Source organism: Sylvia atricapilla, chromosome 6 (assembly GCF_009819655.1).
Source record: "Sylvia atricapilla isolate bSylAtr1 chromosome 6, bSylAtr1.pri, whole genome shotgun sequence".
In the NCBI taxonomy this organism is placed as follows: Eukaryota; Metazoa; Chordata; class Aves; order Passeriformes; family Sylviidae; genus Sylvia; species Sylvia atricapilla.
Genome location: NC_089145.1, coordinates 23,439,131 through 23,457,746, shown reverse-complemented (window position 1 = coordinate 23,457,746; position 18,616 = coordinate 23,439,131). Strand labels below are relative to the sequence as shown.

Below are 18,616 nucleotides of genomic sequence, written 5' to 3'. Positions count from 1 at the left end.
GTTCTGGACTGAAAAATCTTGTCATGTAGTTCAACTGCTTTTGTCTTTTGGGGTTCATTTATGTAAAACATGACTTTGAGGCAGGTTTGTTTTCTAAATGTTTTGCTCAGCTGGCAGAGCCAAATGTGAAGTGAGCAAACCATAGTGAAGGATCTAAACTCTCCCATCCTGCTCAAAGCAGAAAACTGGTACTGGCTGTTAAAAGGAGATGGTTCCAAGAGTAACTCTGAAGATTATATGTTATAAACTCTAGAAAAATCTTACATGGCAGAACCATCAGGGAGAAGAAAGGTTAGTGGTTCCTCACTGGATTCAGTTTGACTATATGGTAGGTTGGGAGGATCAGTATCAGGGTGGGAAGTATAGTGCCCCTTACCTGCCCTCTGTGCTGGAGGAGGATGCATGGAGGGGCAGAAACTACCTGGGATGGATCAGAGGCTACAAATAGTGCCAAATTTGGGAGCCAGCTTTATTCTCGTCCCCCTCTTTTGCTGTATTTCAGGTGTGTTGGTATTCTTTTTGCAATAACTCATTTGAGTGCCTGAAGGGGTAGCAATGTTGGATATGTCAGAGTTACTAACTCCTTCGTTTCTCTTCCATGCTTTCTCCTCCTGCAAGGAGCGGAAGGTACTTCATCTTCTGCTGTCTTTGCTTCTTAGCACTTTTAAGTTTTTTGTTGATTTCTAGCATTGTGGCAAGTTTGTCTTCTGAATATTTATTTCACCCTTTATTTATATATTAAACTGTAAATGAACTGGTAGTGTATGCTATAAAACTTCAGGTTATATCTGTTGTGATGATGTTTTTGTTTTAATTTTGATTTTTGGTTTAAAAGAAACTACAAACCAAACTAATTCTATGTTACTTTTCCTCCTGTTTTTTGTAGGTTTTCATAGAGCTGAATCACATTAAAAAGTGCAATACTGTGCGAGGAGTCTTTGTCCTGGAGGAATTTGGTAATTACATTATTTTGATATTAGGTCTGTACTCACATGGCAGTAACTCAAATTTCCAGTCTTCAGATTCAGAGTTGCATTGCAATTTTGAAGATGGAAGAGAATGTAGATTGCATATAAGGAGTTGGCTGAGAGATGAGTGACTTCACACAAAGATTTGCACATTAATTTTTATCATATTAAGATTTGTGACTAGGTGCTTTTTATTATTAGACAGAGAAAAGGTACTGAGTCTTCCAAAGTAGCAAAAACCAGGTGTGGATGTGTGTGTGAATTTTCCTTGGTATGTTCCTTTTTCATCTGAGAAACCACATTTTTAAAGTAGGATTTAAAGCTGAACTTAAGATGCCATGCTTTCATTACAAAGAATTACTGTTAATTGCAAAGCTTTCTTTTTGCTCTAAGTGTAGTTCAATTTTTCTTGAATTGAGCAGAAGCTGTTTTGTCAGGTTGTATTTTGTTTATCCTGTGATTTTTATTTTCAAGCATAAGAGGAAAAGTAAAGGTTAAGAACAACAGATAGTTTGTGCTATTTTGGTCAGTTATTGTTATAGCATATCTGCCTACACTGGAGGCTGGGCAAAATTTCAGATTACTCTTCAGTGTAAGTGTCAGTCACAATATTCTTAACTAGGGTCTGAAAAATACGAATTATTTCAGATGCAGCTCTCTGGAAAGGTGATCCACATACTTCTCTTGAAACCCAGATTTGGTTTATTCTTCCAGCCATCCTTGAGACATTTGTTTGGGTCTTAGGAGTATGTATGAAACATAGAAACTGAGATTTACAACATTCCATCATAGATCAGCATACATACTTTGGCTATTAATTGGAATATGCATCAGCAACTCCCATTGCCAAGACTGTCATTGGTCTTTGGTACTGTGAACAGAATGTTCTAGCTGAGGGATTCTCCCTTGAGTTATAGAGGACTATTAATATGAGATTTCTGAAATTAATGTCTTTGTCCATGACAATGTGTTGTCACCTTTGGGTGACACAAAGTTCTAAGGTGATAAACCTCTTCTGTCTATTGCAGCTTGGTTATTGTTTACCATAAATCTCCCAAGTGTTCCAGATCCGAATTAATGAACAATTTTTTCCCATTTTTTGAAAATGTTGTTCATGGTTCATATGATCAGATCTGTATATTTAAACCAGGAAAATTTTCTAATAGTTTAGATGTTCATAAGTTCTGTTCAGTTTCTCTTACTTTGATATCATCTTTTCATGTTGATTAGCATGATTAATTTTATTACTTTCAGAAATTTCTTAAATCAGTAAAAGATTATTGATGGGTTTTACAAAGATAAGAATTCAGAAGCCATAAAATTAGCTTGAAGAATGGCTTCAGCTTCTGAAATCTTTACTTAAAAGAAATTACTTGAATCAGTAATTAATTTTGGATAATTTTTTGAGGTTTTAGTGCAAAGTACCTATTTTAATAGTTTGTTTATATTATGCAAGAAGAAAGACAGTGTTTTACTTGATTATTTCTAGCTAATTTGTCTTTGTGACTCTGTAACACAGCATTTAGCCCCTAAATAATGTCTGTAATAAATGTAAGAAAAAGTACTTCTTATTTTTTATGAAAGATTTTGTAATCAAGGGCCTATTGGCAAAAGCTAGAATTGTCATGTGGAACTTATAAAAGGGTAATTTTAAGAAGTAATTAAAAATAAACTGGGAGTTGAAATCCACAAGCAAAAACTGAGAAATTAAAACACTTGAGTTAAAAATATCCTCTCTTACAAAATAGAGGTCAAAGGCAAGAACCAGTTTAGATGTACCAAATGAGATTGACAATTTGCCCATCCAGCTAATACAGAGATAGAAAAAAAAACCAAGCAGGATGTGGCAGGGGAGCTAACTTTTCTTCTTATGCTGAGATTAGAGTCTGTCTCAGAGCTGTTTTTTGAATTGTTGTAAAGGTGAGAGGGTATGACAATCTCTCCTGTTCAAGATAGATGAACGTGTTTGGTAGTAGTAGAGTAAAAACATTCAGCAAAAACTTGCTTGGACTTCTTAAAAATGAAGCTATTTAGAGTGAAGTTATCTAGTTATTTATTGCAAACCTTGCCATCAGATTTATTATAGTAGGACCATATTGAAGTAGTAGATGCTCTTAGAAAGGCTAAGTCTGATAGGTGCGCTTACTCCAGTCTGATGGGAGGGACTTCAATGGAAGATTTTGATTTTACCAAACATGAGTGCTCCAAATTAGTGATAGCACAGGAAAAAATTAAAGGTCTGTTTGTGTTAATGCTGGGTTTAGATGGCAACATCAGAGTCGGACTTGTGGTTTCAGAGCAGAATGCAAGCAGAAGTTCAGGAATTGTGTTCCACAAATGAAAGTATAAACTTAAGTAAGTGAGGAAATATAAGGTTCTTCCCTCTGGAATTTGAGTTACTGCTGTGTACTTGTGCTTTACTTTCTTGTGGCCCTTTTACCACTGCTGCTATGAAAACCTTCATTCTCCAGCAGGTAAAGTGATCTCCCCTAAACTCATTTTGTGGTAGCACCATATTTTCATTTACAGGACCAAAAGCTGCAGGATGGTGCTTAATTTACTCCCTTCATCCCCTCAGTTCAAGAGCATCAGGAATAACTTCTAATGTTAGAAAAAAAGTGCTAATCTCTCAGTTTGAGGCTTGAATCTTTGAAAGCTTGGATTTTTTTCTTTGCAGTCTTTTCTTCTTGTGGTGGTGGGGTCTTATTTATTTATTTATTTATTCCTTTGTGGGTGGGCAGTTTCTTTTTTCCTTTCTTCTTCTTTTTTTTTTTTTTTTTTTTTTTTTTTTTTTTTTTTTTTTTTTTTTTTTCTGGAGTGGTAGTGCTTTGACTTCTGTGTTTATAAATTCAAATCCACTCTTCTTAATCTTCCTAACTCAGTCCTCTCAGGAGAATTTTCTGCATTGGAAGGACTGTGAAAGAGTACTTTAAGTAAAGACAAGGCAACTTACTGTGAAGTGGAGAGACAGTACCTTGCCTAGCTGCTCTCCTGTTCCCTCTCTTCCTATTCTCAGTTATGATACAGGACTTTACAGCTTCCCTTCTCTCCTTCCCTCGTGGCACAAGGTCCTTACAGCTTTCCCTTCCTGCTTTTTGAAGAGTATATGAACAGTTGTATGTTATCCAGTGGGCAGTGAGACTTACACAGCTGTAAAAGTCCTACCCTATTTGGCTGTGCACCAGCCTCACTCCCACCTTTATCCCCTGGTGACATGGAGTTAATTTGGAACATCTGGTGCCAACGGGTAAGGTAGCTTGGATGTGCACCTCCTTATCTCCCCAGCTTTAGTCTCTGGTATCACTGGGGCAGTGCAGCCTGGGCGTGCACTTCCCTTGTTTCTCAGCCCTTCATTCAACTGCCAACTCCCAGGAGAGTGAGAGTTGAAAAATAAAACAAAAATTTTACTTTTTATCATCATAGTCTGTATTTTACAATATTATTTTAACTTTTCAAGATTATTTTCAAGACTGACAGTACCATGACACACAAGAATTAGCTGGTACTGGTTTATATTGTCTATTTATATTTTGAGATCTTTCTCAAACCCAGTCTGCACTGCCTACTCTTGGCCCCTTAGAGTGTGATCCGTCTTCCTTTCCAGCATTTAGCTGTGTCATATCATAGTTGAAGAGATGACATCTGCATGGATAGGTTTTGTCGTGGACTTTTCCTGGTTCTTCATACTGAACTCATCTGCCTCTGTTTCTTTTCTTGTCACTAGTACTATATGTAATAAAACACTTATCCTTCCTCTATGAACCTGGAATGATTTGGTTTTGCATAATTTCTGTACTGCTTCTTCTAAATTCTTTTGTTGTGACACAGAAATTTCATGGCAAATTTCAGCTATTCTGGAAGGGAAGTACTCAGAGTTGGTCGTGGTATTCCCCTGATACTGACATTTTAAATTTGCCAGTTGTATGTTCTAGTGTGGTCTTTGTTCTCTTCCGGTGATTTCCCATGGTATCTGTTCACAACATTTGCAGACCAAGTGCGGGCCAAAGGCACAGTTCAGATGCACTGCACACGAATGGGGTGGTTACAGTTTGCTTTTTTTTATGCATTCCACAATGAGAAAAAAGGACAAATTTGCTTTAGCTATATTATGCCAGTTTTCTTTCTATCAGTTTGAGGCAGTGCAGCGGAACAAGGTCAGATTTTCTGGATAATAGATTTTTTCATCGATGCCCTACTGCTCTTTTTATATAAAGATTTGTATAAACCAACCAGCCTGGTATTTTAGGAATACATGTCACTGAACTCAGCATTTTATTTTGAGGAAACTAATTCAAAAACTATGAATGTTTTCAGTGAGTATGTCAAGTTAATACCGTCACACACATCCTGTACAGGAGAAAGAATATCTTGAAAAAAATAGAGCTTAAAAATAGAGCTGGAAAACAGTCTTCCAGTTATGAAAAATTTCTCCCTCAGCTTCTTTTTTGTTTCTCTCTGGATTTCACTAGCTTACTATACAGTGTCCAACAGTTCTTTTGAGATCTGATTCAGCAGAGAAGTGTTTAAACAAGAGTAAAATCTTTGGGACTTATATAGTGACAAATGCCGGTGGAATATTTGGGTTATGTTTTATTTTAGTGGGCATTAAACATACTTTGTCATTAAGCATATTTTTTCATTATTTTTAGTGTCTAGCAGGAACAAGTAATATGAGAAAAGCTAAAGTCTCTTAAGAGCCATCAAATATCTGCTCTTCCAAACAGAGGCAGTGAAAATTTTTGCCAGCTTGCGTAATTCATTATGACATTACCAGTGTCTTCCAAGGATATATATATATAATGTGAATGAAAAGAAGTCTGTAGAAGTGAGGGATAGTGAAGTGCCCTGTACCTGCACCTGCTGTCTGTCTGCATCCCTTCCCTTTCCCATGGGAACGTTGTGCTATTTCTTTCCCATTTGCCTCTCGTTTTTTGAACTTTTTGTTTTGTCTCTTGCCCGTCCGGTTTTAGTTCCTGAAACTAAAGAAGTGGTGAGCCACAAGTACAAGACGCCAATGGTGAGTCTACTGGGATGCCCCTGGTGATTCTCTAGAGGATGTATCTTTACATTTTCATGTGGAGAAAAGAATTACATTGAGACTGCAGGATTTACACCAGCTACTCTTTATGGTATTTTTGTTAGGGGGAGACAGCAAAACTCAGTAATTGTAGATTTTGAGAAATTAGAGGAACTCACCAGTAGTGCAGACAGCACTATCTCCTGTTTTAAGACAGATAAAGATGAAAGGTAGCCAATTTTGCATTGAACTGAAGCACAGTGAGAACTGGTGGAACTGTTAATTTTAAGACAGTGCGGAACACAACCCTTACTCCATGGAACGATGGAAAGGGAGACTACTTCCTAAAAATAAAGTGATTGTTAACAGTTTACAAAAAATTCCCGTCTCATCATGAGCAATGACTTGTGAGAGAACAGTAGAAGTATTCCTGCTGTATAAATGAGCTCTTGTTCTGGTATAATGTTCAGTTTTTATAACATTTTTGTGGACACCAGCAGGTGATAATGATACTTAGCACTTCGGTACATGATCAGGCTTATACGCATTCATGAGGAAGAAAGAGAAACCAATGGTTATCATTAAAACTGAAAGTTCAGTTTATGTCTGAAGTGCATTGTGCACATTTGGTGATTTCATGAAAACTCAGTCCTTCAAGAGGAGAGAGAGCAAAATTATTTGAAGAAGCTGGAAATGTTTTAGAACAAAGTGCTTTAGAACATACATAGTTTAAGAAGCAAATAGCTGTATCTGTTAGTAAGAAAAGCCAGTTTAATGGGAAAAAATATTTTATGGAAATGTTTTAGCTTGTACTGTAATACAGCAAAACATGTTGTAATGCTTGTTGTCTTTACAGAAATTTTAAATGTCAATTTAAAGGATGAGAATTTTTAAAATCACCAGAACAGGTGGTATTAGAACTACTATATAAATTAAGTCTTAGTCTTACCTTCACTGAAATATGCTGCCAGTCACCTGGTAAAAGAGGATTTTCAGTTAAATAATGGCACAGATAATCAGTTAAATAATGGTAAAACTGAGTAGTACTATGTGAAACCCTCTCTTTAGTTAGCTCTTTCAGTGTCTCCCAGAGAGTATCTTGTAATTTCATGCAACAGACCAAAAGCAAATATGCAGAATGGTTTTTCTGAAGCCGGTTGGCCAACTTTCTAGCTTAGCATACTGTTCTTAAAATTATAAAATCATACTGTTAAGCAGCTAATATTTTTATCCAAAAGGGATATTTTAGTTTGTTATATGGCTCTTCTTCTCTCTCCATCTCATTTAGAAGGTGGTAGGGGATACCTACCTATTTTCCTGATTTTGTCTGTAGCCAGAGTAGCTGTCCCATGAAGAAAGATATGCAGGAAAATCCAAATGTACAATGGATTATGTAAAACACTTAATCTGAATTTCAGTGTCTCTTCTTCTAAATTCTTGTAGGCTCATGAGATCTGCTACTCCGTGCTGTGTCTCTTCTCTTATGTGGCTGCAATTCGTGGAAAAGAGGCAGAAAGCAAAAGCAAACCACCTCGACCAGTTTCCAGTTGATCGTGATAGTTGGGAATATCAACCCTTTGGCACACTGATAATGCAGTACTCCCAGTTTTACTGCAGTTACTGGAGCTCACTTTCTGTCTTTTATGAGAACTTGATTATTTATGTATGACTCAGCAAGTCTTTCCCCACTGAAAAACCTAAGCCTTCCCTGTTCAGTCTCCTTCTGAATTCATCCTTATGGAGTTTTTAAATGAGCTTTTTATCAGACAGTTTTGAGCATCTTCATCCAGCTGTGAGTGACTTACTCTGGACATTCCTTTGAAATCCTTTTTTGTTAAGATGACTAATAGCTTGGGTTTGGTTGTTTTTTGTTCTAGTGGTACTTGTTACAATTTGATCACTTTACAACTGCAGGCTTCTGCTTTCAAATTCTCTGGTATGTGCACAGTGGAAGCAGCCTGGTCCTGTATGTTGTTTCAATGTTGTGTTTTTGTTGTTTTCCTTCTGTGTTGTTCATTTGTAATTACCAACACAGAGTTCCTGTCACATAGTTCTACACTCCCTTTGGGTAGAGATGAACAATTTAGCTGTCATAGTCTTAAAATATCATGTGACAGTTGAAGTTTGGTTATTTAATTGGTCCATCTGTGGAGGTGACTGCTTCTCAAGAGGAGGGGAAAACTTCGAAGGTAGTATAGCATAAAAAACCTCAACACTTTGGGTTCTGTGAATTTTCAAATGGGAGTTTAGGTAACATTTGTAGCTACCCCAGCAGTAGAGTTCACAGAGGCAAATAAGCACTTCCTAAAGCAGTTAATCACAGGGATTAGAAAATGAATAAAGCACTGTAAAACTTGGAAACATTACTGGCAGAAGCACAGTACAGAAATCTGCAGCACATGTTCAGAAGCCCAGAGGATTTTGCTGTCTCCAAATTTTTTGAACTGTTGCTTTTTTCTTTTCCTTTTCAATCTGTATCTGTATATGAAGGGATCTTGAAAATATTGTGTTTATGTATAATGAAACTCATGTAGTTAAAACTATCCATCACATTCCTTACTTTAAATAGGCTGGATATGAATGTGGTTTTTTTTGCATCCTGTTTTTGTTCTTGAACTGTACTGCACTTGTCTGGAAAGCTCTTAGGATGCTGGAAGGTGAGACTGTCTAGAGAAAATAATGTTACATGTAAAATACCAGGAAAAATTGCTCTGATACAAACTGATGTATTGTATGTTTTGACATTGAATTCTGATAAAATGCACCCAGAAATAACCCTGGTTTGGCTTGGTCAGGGTATCTACCATTTAAAATGGAATATACTAGTATGGGTGAGGATGATGTAAATATTATAGTATCACATCTATTTATAGAAACTGTACAGCTCTCTGAATGTGAAAATAAAATGTCATTCAACCAGCAACTAGTTTTCATCCTCCTGTGCTTTTCTGTCATTTGTTATTCTGAAACAAATGTAATTGTATACAAAATACACCACACACGCACATGAAATAATGGAAAAGAGAAGACTCTGAATGGACAATCTAAATTTCTTTCCACATAAGCAGCTTTAAAGAATCTGTTTTGTTGGTTTTTTTTTCTTCTAACACAACATCTGTGTCATTTGTCTTCAAAACAAAAGTGTTTGAAAAATATGAATAGGGAAAATAGACACATCTGAAATATGGAAATTTCTTTTGCTTGCTTGCAAGTATAAGTGGTACATAAATGATCTTTCATTCTTTCCTAACATAAAAGCAAAACTGAAATTGGCAAATACTGAAATTAGCCTGGTTTGAATTTATTTTCTTTCTTTTGTTTTCTGAGACCATAAATTTTCTTATAGCAATATCTGAATTTTTGGCATTTGTAGTTTTCTGCGTACTACTGTATTTCAAGTATAGTTAAGACTAAAAGCACTTCAGTCTACAGTAGAGGTTCCATTTATGCCAAGCTGGGTCCAACTGAGGAAGACAATTTCAATTTTTAGATTGTAATTATGTTAGTAGGCTTAAGTTGATTACGTTGATTAGCATAATCAACTTAAAATTATGGGGGGAAGATTATTAAATGCACAACATCGTTTACTATATACAGCTCCTTTTTAAATTACATAAGCTGCTGTCTGCTTTAGGCTGATGAGAAACGTCAGTGCAGAATAAGACTTTTAAAGGACCTGATAATAAAAGTGGCCCTCTGTCCCTTTTGACAGAATTTGATTTGAAGGACAAGTGTGGCTAAATATAGTCCTTGCTGTTCTGTGGCTGGGATGAATCAGTAACAAGCTCAGCAACTGCACTGACACTGGGCTTATGCTCTTTAGGTGAGACTTGGCTTCAGAATTGAACACATTTTTGAAATCTGTAAAATCTTTCACATACTTGATGTTGGGGTTGTAGCATATTCGTCTGAGCCAAAGCTGTGCTGTGCAGATTTCCACCACTAAATGCCCAGTGCTGCTCTCTGGATACCAAATGCAAATGCAAGCTGGATTTTAAATTGGTACAAAAGCATAAATCTTTCGGAATACAGTCTTCCATCCTTTCCACTCCATCACTCCGAAGTACTGAGAGGTAGATAAACTTTATTTTGGAGGGAAAAAAAATAGTTACAGGGATTTGCGAGTGCTTTTAGTTATGTCACACTCATTTTGATATTTAGGTAACAATTCCTTGGCAGTAGGTAAGAACTTAGGGGTCTCTAAACCTTCCAGAACCAAATGGAAGGCTAACAGACTAATTGGTAACTATAAATCGTGCTAGAAATTTCTTAACACAAAAAGAATAATTCCTATGTTTTTACCACTAGGAGGAGCCTGTGTCTTAGTTTTTATGAATGCAAAGTTGCAACCTTTTTATTTTAACACTTGTGTTACTTCCAAGACACTTACACGAATATGCCAAAGAACATAAATTTGCCTTAAAATTTTCTTATGGCTGAACAGGTTTTCTGCTACAATTTCTTGTTTGTGGAAGTTAGTTTTCAAAGTGACAGTTATTAAGTGTTCTCTGCAATCTCTGGAACTTGTGAGTAGTCTTCCTGGCAGTTTTTGAAGTGGAACCTAAGCTACTAATTTGTCTATACTCTGGTTATCAGATCTTCATTGTGATGTTCGAAAAATGCTCTTATGCTCAAATGTTTTATTTGTGAATGCAGTGTCCACTTCTAAAACGAGTGGGTCCACATTTTAAAGGTTAATAGTTTAGGCATCAGTGAGTGTCATGACACTGGTACTTATTAAGTGGTATTTGTTAAAGATGTATCTGGAAAAAGCATTTTGAAGGTCTGTTGAAGGCAAGAGCTCATTACTTTAAGAAACCTGTAGTTAAAATTTCCTACACCCTGATTCCTAACTTGGGATAGTCTCTACTATCCTACTTTAACACTTTCAGGATAGCAGAGTATAATGAAATCTTCATCTGGGTATTACAAAGTAAATTGCTAGTAAATGTAAGTCACTAAGAATAGTGACTCTAACTAAAGTTCTAGCTTAGTAATCAAAGTGGATGGGAAAGTTGGCTGTGATTGTAAACCTTAGGAACCTTTATGTTGCAAAAATATTGAAAATATTTCTAGAATGATGTCGGAAGAGGGCTTTTGGGTCACTGAATGTGTTTCTAATAAGGGTGCAGTTGCCTGCAATGGTAACAAATCAGCTGCTTGCCCTAGTGTCAGGCATTGGCTCTTGTTATCACTGAATTCAGAACTAGGCAGAAAATAGAAGCTAAGATTCTCACAAAGAGCAATATTTACATCCCAGTTCCCCTTGATTGCCAAAGGGATGAAAGTCAGATGATGTTGCCTCTGAGGCAAGATCTTCCTTCTGGGAAAAAAAATGGTTTCTGCTTAACACTGACTCCAGTGGTATTTACAAACTCAAAGTCTCTGCTCTTAGACAAGCCAGGTGCTGTTGAAACAAAACATCTCAGAGCTCCAGAAGAAGTGGAATTGGGACCAAGAAGCAGCAGCTTTGTGCAAAGGACCTTGTTATACAAAAGGCAGTGCCAAAGAGCTTCTTGCCGTTCCAGAAGTCACAATTCACCCAGATGCATCTGCTTGTCACAAGGGCAGGACACTCCCAGGCAGCTGAGTGGTTTCCCTGAGCTGCTGGTAAAGGCTTCACACAGAGCCTACCCTGTGACACCCTTGGAAGGTGTTCAATGTGAACAACAGCTTCGAGGTTCTACAGCCATTCCCAGTTTATTTATTTCACTAAAATAATGGGAGTGTGATGAAGCTTTAAGTAATAATAGGTATGTGACCCCTCTTTCCAGCACTGTGTCTGAAGGTTTAAAAGGCTTGATGTTGGTGACAAGGGAGGTTTGAGTGCAGTTAAGTACAACAGGCTTAGAGAGGACCTCTTTCGGGCAGATACTCTACTCAGATATGATAAAAATGATCTCATTGTTTATACCAAGGTTAGTAGAATGGTAAGTTAACTTTCTGTTTACAGGTGTACAATGTTTTGAAACTTCTACAGCATAGTAGATTTGCACTGGTTGATTTTGTTTCAAAGCATCAGTCCAACAAAGAATCATATATGTCAGCCAAGGGCAAACAGTCCTGCCTCTATTTGCAACAGTTACTATAGTGATAAAGGTGGTTTAGGAACCTACAGAGAAATAGAAATCCCCATCTCCCAAAATAGCTTTATATAAAAAGGAACAAACGGTGTCAGGAAAGACACCAGTAAAACTCTAAATAGTTGCTTCCTTCAAGTATGTGAAAACTCTGGTTCTGTATTCTCATTCTCATTTTTCTCTTTTCAGTTTCTCATATTAACTCCAGTGAATACAGGTCTATCCATAGTGCTCTGGGTATCAAAGAACTCTTCTCCTTTTACACATCGCCCTGCTTGAATTCCTCACTGTTGCCTCACAAATCCTCAGCCTGTACTCTCTTCAATTCCATATACCTCAATTTCCCATCAGATCATCTGTTTCCCTTTGTAGCTCTTTCATACACTGTTCTTGCCTCTGTGGCCATCATCATCTCCCAGCCTCTTTGCCCAGGCATTTCAGACTTATGCTCTTCCCAGTCACCTTCTCAACCAGTCCCTGCCCCTTTCCAGCTTCCTGTCATAGTCTCTCATCTCTCTCTCCTGTTCTGACCAAGTGCTCTGTCATCTTTCATTCTCAGCCTTATTCCATCCTTACTCCTCTTGCATTTTAATCAAGTTATTTTTGGTGGAGTGCTGAAGAGTGCTATAGAGGGAAGGGAAAAGGTTTCCAGTCTTAGTGCTGCTGTTCTGTGATACCTCCCAGCAGCAGCTCTTCCCTACACTGCTGGTTAGAAATGGCTCAACCATTCAATCTGATATTAAATAAAAAAAATAAAAATTGTCTAAACCAGATTTGCAGCCTAAAATTTTTCATAAATTGTTAACATTTTTCAGTACTGTAGGAAACAAAAATAATAAAAGCAAACACTATGCTTTGTAAATACATAGTCCGCTATCCCCCCTTATACCAGTGAGGAAGAACAAGTCCCATTTTCAGGTAGAAATTTTTGAGTACTTTCCTATGATCAAAATCTACTTGGGGTTTTCTTTTCAGGCATCACATGCAATGAGCTATATCTACAAAGCAGAAGAGAAGCTTGGATTTTTTGGCCATTTTTTTCCTGGGTATATCAAAATTGTGAGTAAATAACGAAAGTGTATTTGAGGGTTATATTGATACTTAGTATTTTGTCATCATAATTTCCTGGAGTATATCTGGATTTCTGGGGTAATTGCTAGCATTTGACAGATACCAAAGAAATGCAACCTTATTGAAGGTAAAATTCTATTAATCCACAATTTGGGTTCATATATTTGGGTCCCACAATTTATACCTCCAAGCAAAACAATGGAAACTATGTATGATATTGTTTATTTTTTCAAAATACATTGTATTGAACACAAAATCATGTTCAGACTCTTATCCATGGTTAAGAAGAAAAAGGGAGCACACTGAACACTTATTTTTGTTTTACATTTTCACATCCGCTGATGTTTTATATATTTATATATAAATATAAAGTCACTTCTTTAGATTGTCTTTAGTACAGCTGTACTAAAGCTGTCCTAATACACAGTTATTGACTGAAATGTGCTCGTAACTATGACATTTATCTGTGCCATCAGGGCTGGTTACTGTCAATATTTCTGTCTGGCACAGAATGCAGATGCTTGACTATTGTTTCCAAATCTGGACCTAATAAGTGTGGTCATTCTTATCTGTTTCTTTTAAACTTTCATCACTTCATGCTGTTTATGATGCGTTGCTTATGCAGATTGCTGTGGGGACCCTGCCCAATGACAAGTAAAGGATATCTCTGGGACAGCTTTTGTTTCCCTAAAATAGAGTTCTCTTCTTGGGAAGCACTTGAAAGGTATCAGTGGGGCTATTTTTAATCTCAGCAGACTGTTCTTATAAAATTCATTTGTAAGGAGATAGGAACAGCTTGTAGTTCTAAACCTGCTCTGAGTCGACATGTTAGTGACAAATTTATCTCCTAAATACATACAAGAATTTGTTTCAAAGGAATTCTGTGATCAAAGCAACATAAATGATTTTTCTGACTTCCAGAAAAGTGTTTGCTCTTGCTACTGTCCAATGAATGGCCATTGTATGACTCAATTAAGGAAAAAGTTCTACCAAGTAATATTTTCTTGTGTTTTGATTGATTCTACTCAATTGTAGATCTCTCTTGAAATAACAATAATCCTTTCTCATAAGGAATGAAACCCTCAGGTGAGATGTACTGAGGCTATTTTTAAGTGTCTGGCCTGTTCCTGCATTGAAAAATTTGTTAAAATAATATATAGGAACCTCTTGATCTCTCACTGTAATTTTCAACAAGTAGAACTGAATTTTTATATATACAATTCAATATAGTAAGCCTAGAAAAATCTGAAAATTTGGTAAAGATAACTGTTCCCTCTTACAAAGATGAAGAGGAAGATAATCTCAAGACAGATAATCTCACTTTTCATAAACTTTCTGTTTGGACAATTTGAACTGAATCAATTAAATTTGCATTTTACCCCACTGTATCACATAAGTAACTGTAACTTAGGCAGCTTCACTACCTAAGAATAATAAAATAACAGAACAGCTTGGGTTTAAAGGTCATCTAGATAACCTAGCTCATGATCTGAATCATCAGCTTATGCTAAAATCAGGTGATGCAATGGCTGAAGTGATATCTAAACTGAAACAATCCATCCAAGACAAGGTTCCGAATTTAGAAGCTACTAAGGAAAGTGAGAATTTTCCGAACATGATACTGAATGCAAGCAGCCATCTCTATTTTACACTGATTTCTGTCTAACAGTAGGATGATCATCCAAATAATGGTATATTAGCAAATATGTGGATGTGTGAAAATGTAGGACTCTTTCATTTTAGAATATTTCTGTCTGCATAGCTGCTAATGCAGTGTGAGATACAGGCACTGAGTGGTGTAATTAACCATGACCTGGATAGCTAAATAAAACGCATTAGTACCTAATTGGTGACAACGTACACTGATGGAAACATAGCTTCTTAGTACACAGGTTATCCTTCTTTGGACACACAAATATTCTGCATTGCAAAATTATACTAGGAGTTGGCACCCTTTCTGCAAGAATAGCTTTAGTACTAGAGCATATACTTGGATTTACACTGACTTGGGAATGAAATACTCCTGGCATTTTTATTAACCAGTCAGAAAACTAAGGCTCAGGAAAGAAACAGCAGTCACTTTTTTCTGCAGCTGTTACCACAGATAAGCCTGCTAGTTTTCAGTCATAGTCATAGATCTATGATAGCAGAGTACAGAACAGGCTGCAACCTGAGAAGCTCTGCCGAACAGTCACTGTCATGACTTCTGTGTGGACATACCTGTAATTTCCTTCTTTAGCTTCAGCTGATCCACTTCTTATTTGTTAATAGGAAAAAAAAAATCATCTCCATGGGGGACCATTACGTTAACTCCTACACAGCCTTTGACAGTTTCTGTGTAAGCCAGCTGAAGAGGAAAAGGAGAAAACCCAGCAGCTTTATCTTAATCTCCTATGCTCACACCACAGTTTGAAGAGATTTTCTTCAGGCCTTGCAGCCCTGAGCAATAATCTCTCAGAGCAGGAGCTGATGAGTGGGTGGTGAAGCTCCTGGCACTTAAGGGGGGAGTTGGTGCTGTAGCATGAGGGACATCTTTGCCCCTTTTCTTTGTTATTTTAAAAGATAATGGTCAACCATTAATTCATTTTGCTATTATTATTTGCTCCCAGAATAATGATCAGCATTTGAAGACTGAGACAACCTCAAGGAAACAAGGTGCTCAGATAAGGTTTTGTTTGCATTTGACGGTTTAATTCCAGCTGGTGGCTTTTATGAAGAGTATTACATGAAGCTTCCCATTGCCAGGAATAAGTAAATATTGCTTACTTAGAGTATTTACACAACAGTGCTGAAACAAAAGAATTGATGCTGTGGCGTGAAATGTGTGCTGTCCTAGGCTAAAATGTCAGCAGAGGATTTGTTTGGCAGGTAATGCCACCCTGAGAGAACTGGGCTAGTAGGAGTGCTGGAAGGGCTTTTTCTTGTCATAATATTTTAGAGTTGATGTTTTTTACCTAAAGTGAAGCACTGGGCTTTAGTAACACTCTGCAACACCCCCGTGCTTCAAATGAGTGGTACAAATGTAATTCAAACCATCCAAGTATATAGTTTGTAGTCTGAAGGAAAGGCATGTACACTGAACTGGCAGCCAGCGGCCTGAATTGACAGGATTTAAATGGAAATTATGGAAACATCAAAACTTACAGTCAATTTCACCTCCAGCTGGATAGAAATTATCAGCCTGAACAGGTTATGTTTGTCTAAGTTACATATACTTTTCATATGGAAGGGTTTTTTTGGTTTTTTTTTACTAGAGCAATAACAGGGTTTTTCGGCTTGGTGGGGAAAACTACTGGAATGACTTCAGTAGAACTGCTGTTTTTGAAAGCAGCTGCTGTCAGCTGTGAAAGCCACTTAATGTGCTAAAAGAGAATGCTGCTAGGTAGGAATTTTTAAACTTTATGACCTATGTTAATTTTTTCTTTTACTATTGAACTTACCTTGCACACTTCCAACAGCACTAAACAACTACAAGGTAAGAGTATTTGCCATGACATTTAGAGATAAGGCCATCTGATTTTACATCCAAGGAGATCTCACCCAGGAAATGATAGTGTAAACTGTCTTTCATCAAGTAGTCTTTCAGGTGTGATGGGGGAAAAATTGGGAGATACTTTGTTTTTCTTAACCAGGTAGGTTTGGGAGAAGCTTCTCAGTGTATATGGTTTTAATTAGATTGGGATGAAGGTAATTTACTTAATCATTTATTTATTACCAGCCTGGAATTAATGGGCAATTAGTGACTACTTCTAGGATCTGTGTCAGCCACTGATCAGATAAATGAGAATAGTATGTGCTGGCAAAACATCAGTAAAACACCAACATTTTCTGAAGACCTTTCTAGCAATAATTACAGGAAATTGAGACTTTGCAGGTGCATCTTCCCCCTTTTCCTCTTTTCAGGTAAGGAGTGGTTAAAATTTGGAACTCAGAATTCTCATTTTATGAAGAGTTTTCAGAAGCCTAACTGGAGTTAGTGGTGGGTGTTTTTTTTTTTTTTTTTTTTTTTTTTTTTTTTTTTTTTTAAGGCTCTGGATTTGCATTTGACTTATTGTCATTGGAAGTTTTGGAAATGAAAACTAATTTGTGTTTTTCAAGTGCAGAATTCTTAGAAAGCCCTGTGGAATTAGGCTCCAACTCTTGCAATTTAATCACTGCTTTGCAATATGCATTGTCCCACTGATGCTGAGATGGTCCTCTTGGTCCACTGCATTCTGGTCACAGATTCTTTAGAATATAGATTATCTAAGTTTTTTGAGGTATGTGCCTTATTTTTTAAATAATAGCATTGATCAGGAAATGCAAGCATAAAACAGTGTAAACTTGGCTGCATCTTTTCCTTTTAAAGTTTTATTTATTCATTGAGTAACAACAATTGCAACAGACAAGTGTTAACCTGGAATAAGCTTGCTTTGGTTTTAGAGCATCCTTTTTTGTTCTGATGTCATAATGAAAACTAATTAAAATACGCATCTCATGACCATCAGTGCTTTTATTATGAAGATGCATTTGCTTGTTTAATACAATGAACACGCTGTGTCAGACATGCTTTGCTATCCCAAGTGACGTGTTGGAGGCAGGGGAGGAGTATTACTTCAGTTCTTTTGTGTAGATTCTTCCAAAAGGCAATGCTGTCTGGATTAATATCATCTTCTTGCTGTCTCCTGTACTGTGAGCATTAAAAAGTACTTCCCAGCCAGAAACTCTCAACTACACATCTGGTGACAATCTACCCCAAATACTCTCCAGACTTGTAGGTGAGAAGCTAGAAATGCTATTGTGTCATTTTCTTAGACAAAATCATCTGCAAAAATGTTCACATGTCACTCATAGCCTTTCAGAAACTTTCAGGAAGAGTTATAACAGTGAGCTTATTACATTCATTCCAAGCTTCTGTTTAAAGTTTTTTATTTATGTGCAAATAGTCCTCCTTGCTAGAACTTCCACTGTTTCATCTGATGTGCAAAATTATCCTTGTAGATTCATGTAGTGTCTCTGATTGGTAACAAAAAAAATCTAATAACTGGAATTCTATGGTGATGTCTTTTTAAAAGCTAGAAAACAAGTAGTGAGTAATTATCAAAGAATTATTTTCTTTAAAAAGCAGAACGGTAGCTATAGCCAGTGGTTCTTTAATGGTGTGTTTTGGACACTGGATATTTCAAGTACTCACTGACAGTGAAAATAGTAGGAATGCAAGTTACATTCTGTTGTACAGAGATGAATATAATAATTATATACTGTAAATAATATCTTCTTCATTATTCTGAGCTACTTGTTTCTTATGAAGAATGTCAGAGTTCTGCAAAGAGAAGATGGAGTGAACTGTAGAACTGGGGGATTTATGCTTGTTTCAGACATTAGGAAAGGATTAGGCTTTTTAAATTTTTACATATTTTTACTATTTTTTAATACATATTTTATGTATGTAAGGGGGGAAAGCTGTATCTTGAGTTCTTTCCGTTTTTTCATGTGGAGAC

The 18,616-nt window shown here is 36.7% G+C and overlaps 1 protein-coding gene across 17 annotated transcripts in view; it reads left to right on the top strand.

Moving 5' to 3' along the window:
• MADD (MAP kinase activating death domain) overlaps nucleotides 1–8,908 on the top strand; it is a 55,830-nt gene extending 46,922 nt beyond the window's left edge. For 16 of the 17 annotated variants that reach the window (XM_066321106.1, XM_066321103.1, XM_066321101.1 and 13 more), the window contains 3 exons: nucleotides 887–956; nucleotides 5,939–5,985; nucleotides 7,429–8,908. In XM_066321106.1, coding sequence (XP_066177203.1) covers nucleotides 887–956; nucleotides 5,939–5,985; nucleotides 7,429–7,536 — 225 coding nt within the window. In that variant the 3' untranslated portion in view covers nucleotides 7,537–8,908. The remainder of the gene's footprint in view (nucleotides 1–886; nucleotides 957–5,938; nucleotides 5,986–7,428) is intronic. The other variant, XM_066321114.1, reaches the window with a different exon arrangement.
• Nucleotides 8,909–18,616: the final 9,708 nt, after the last annotated feature.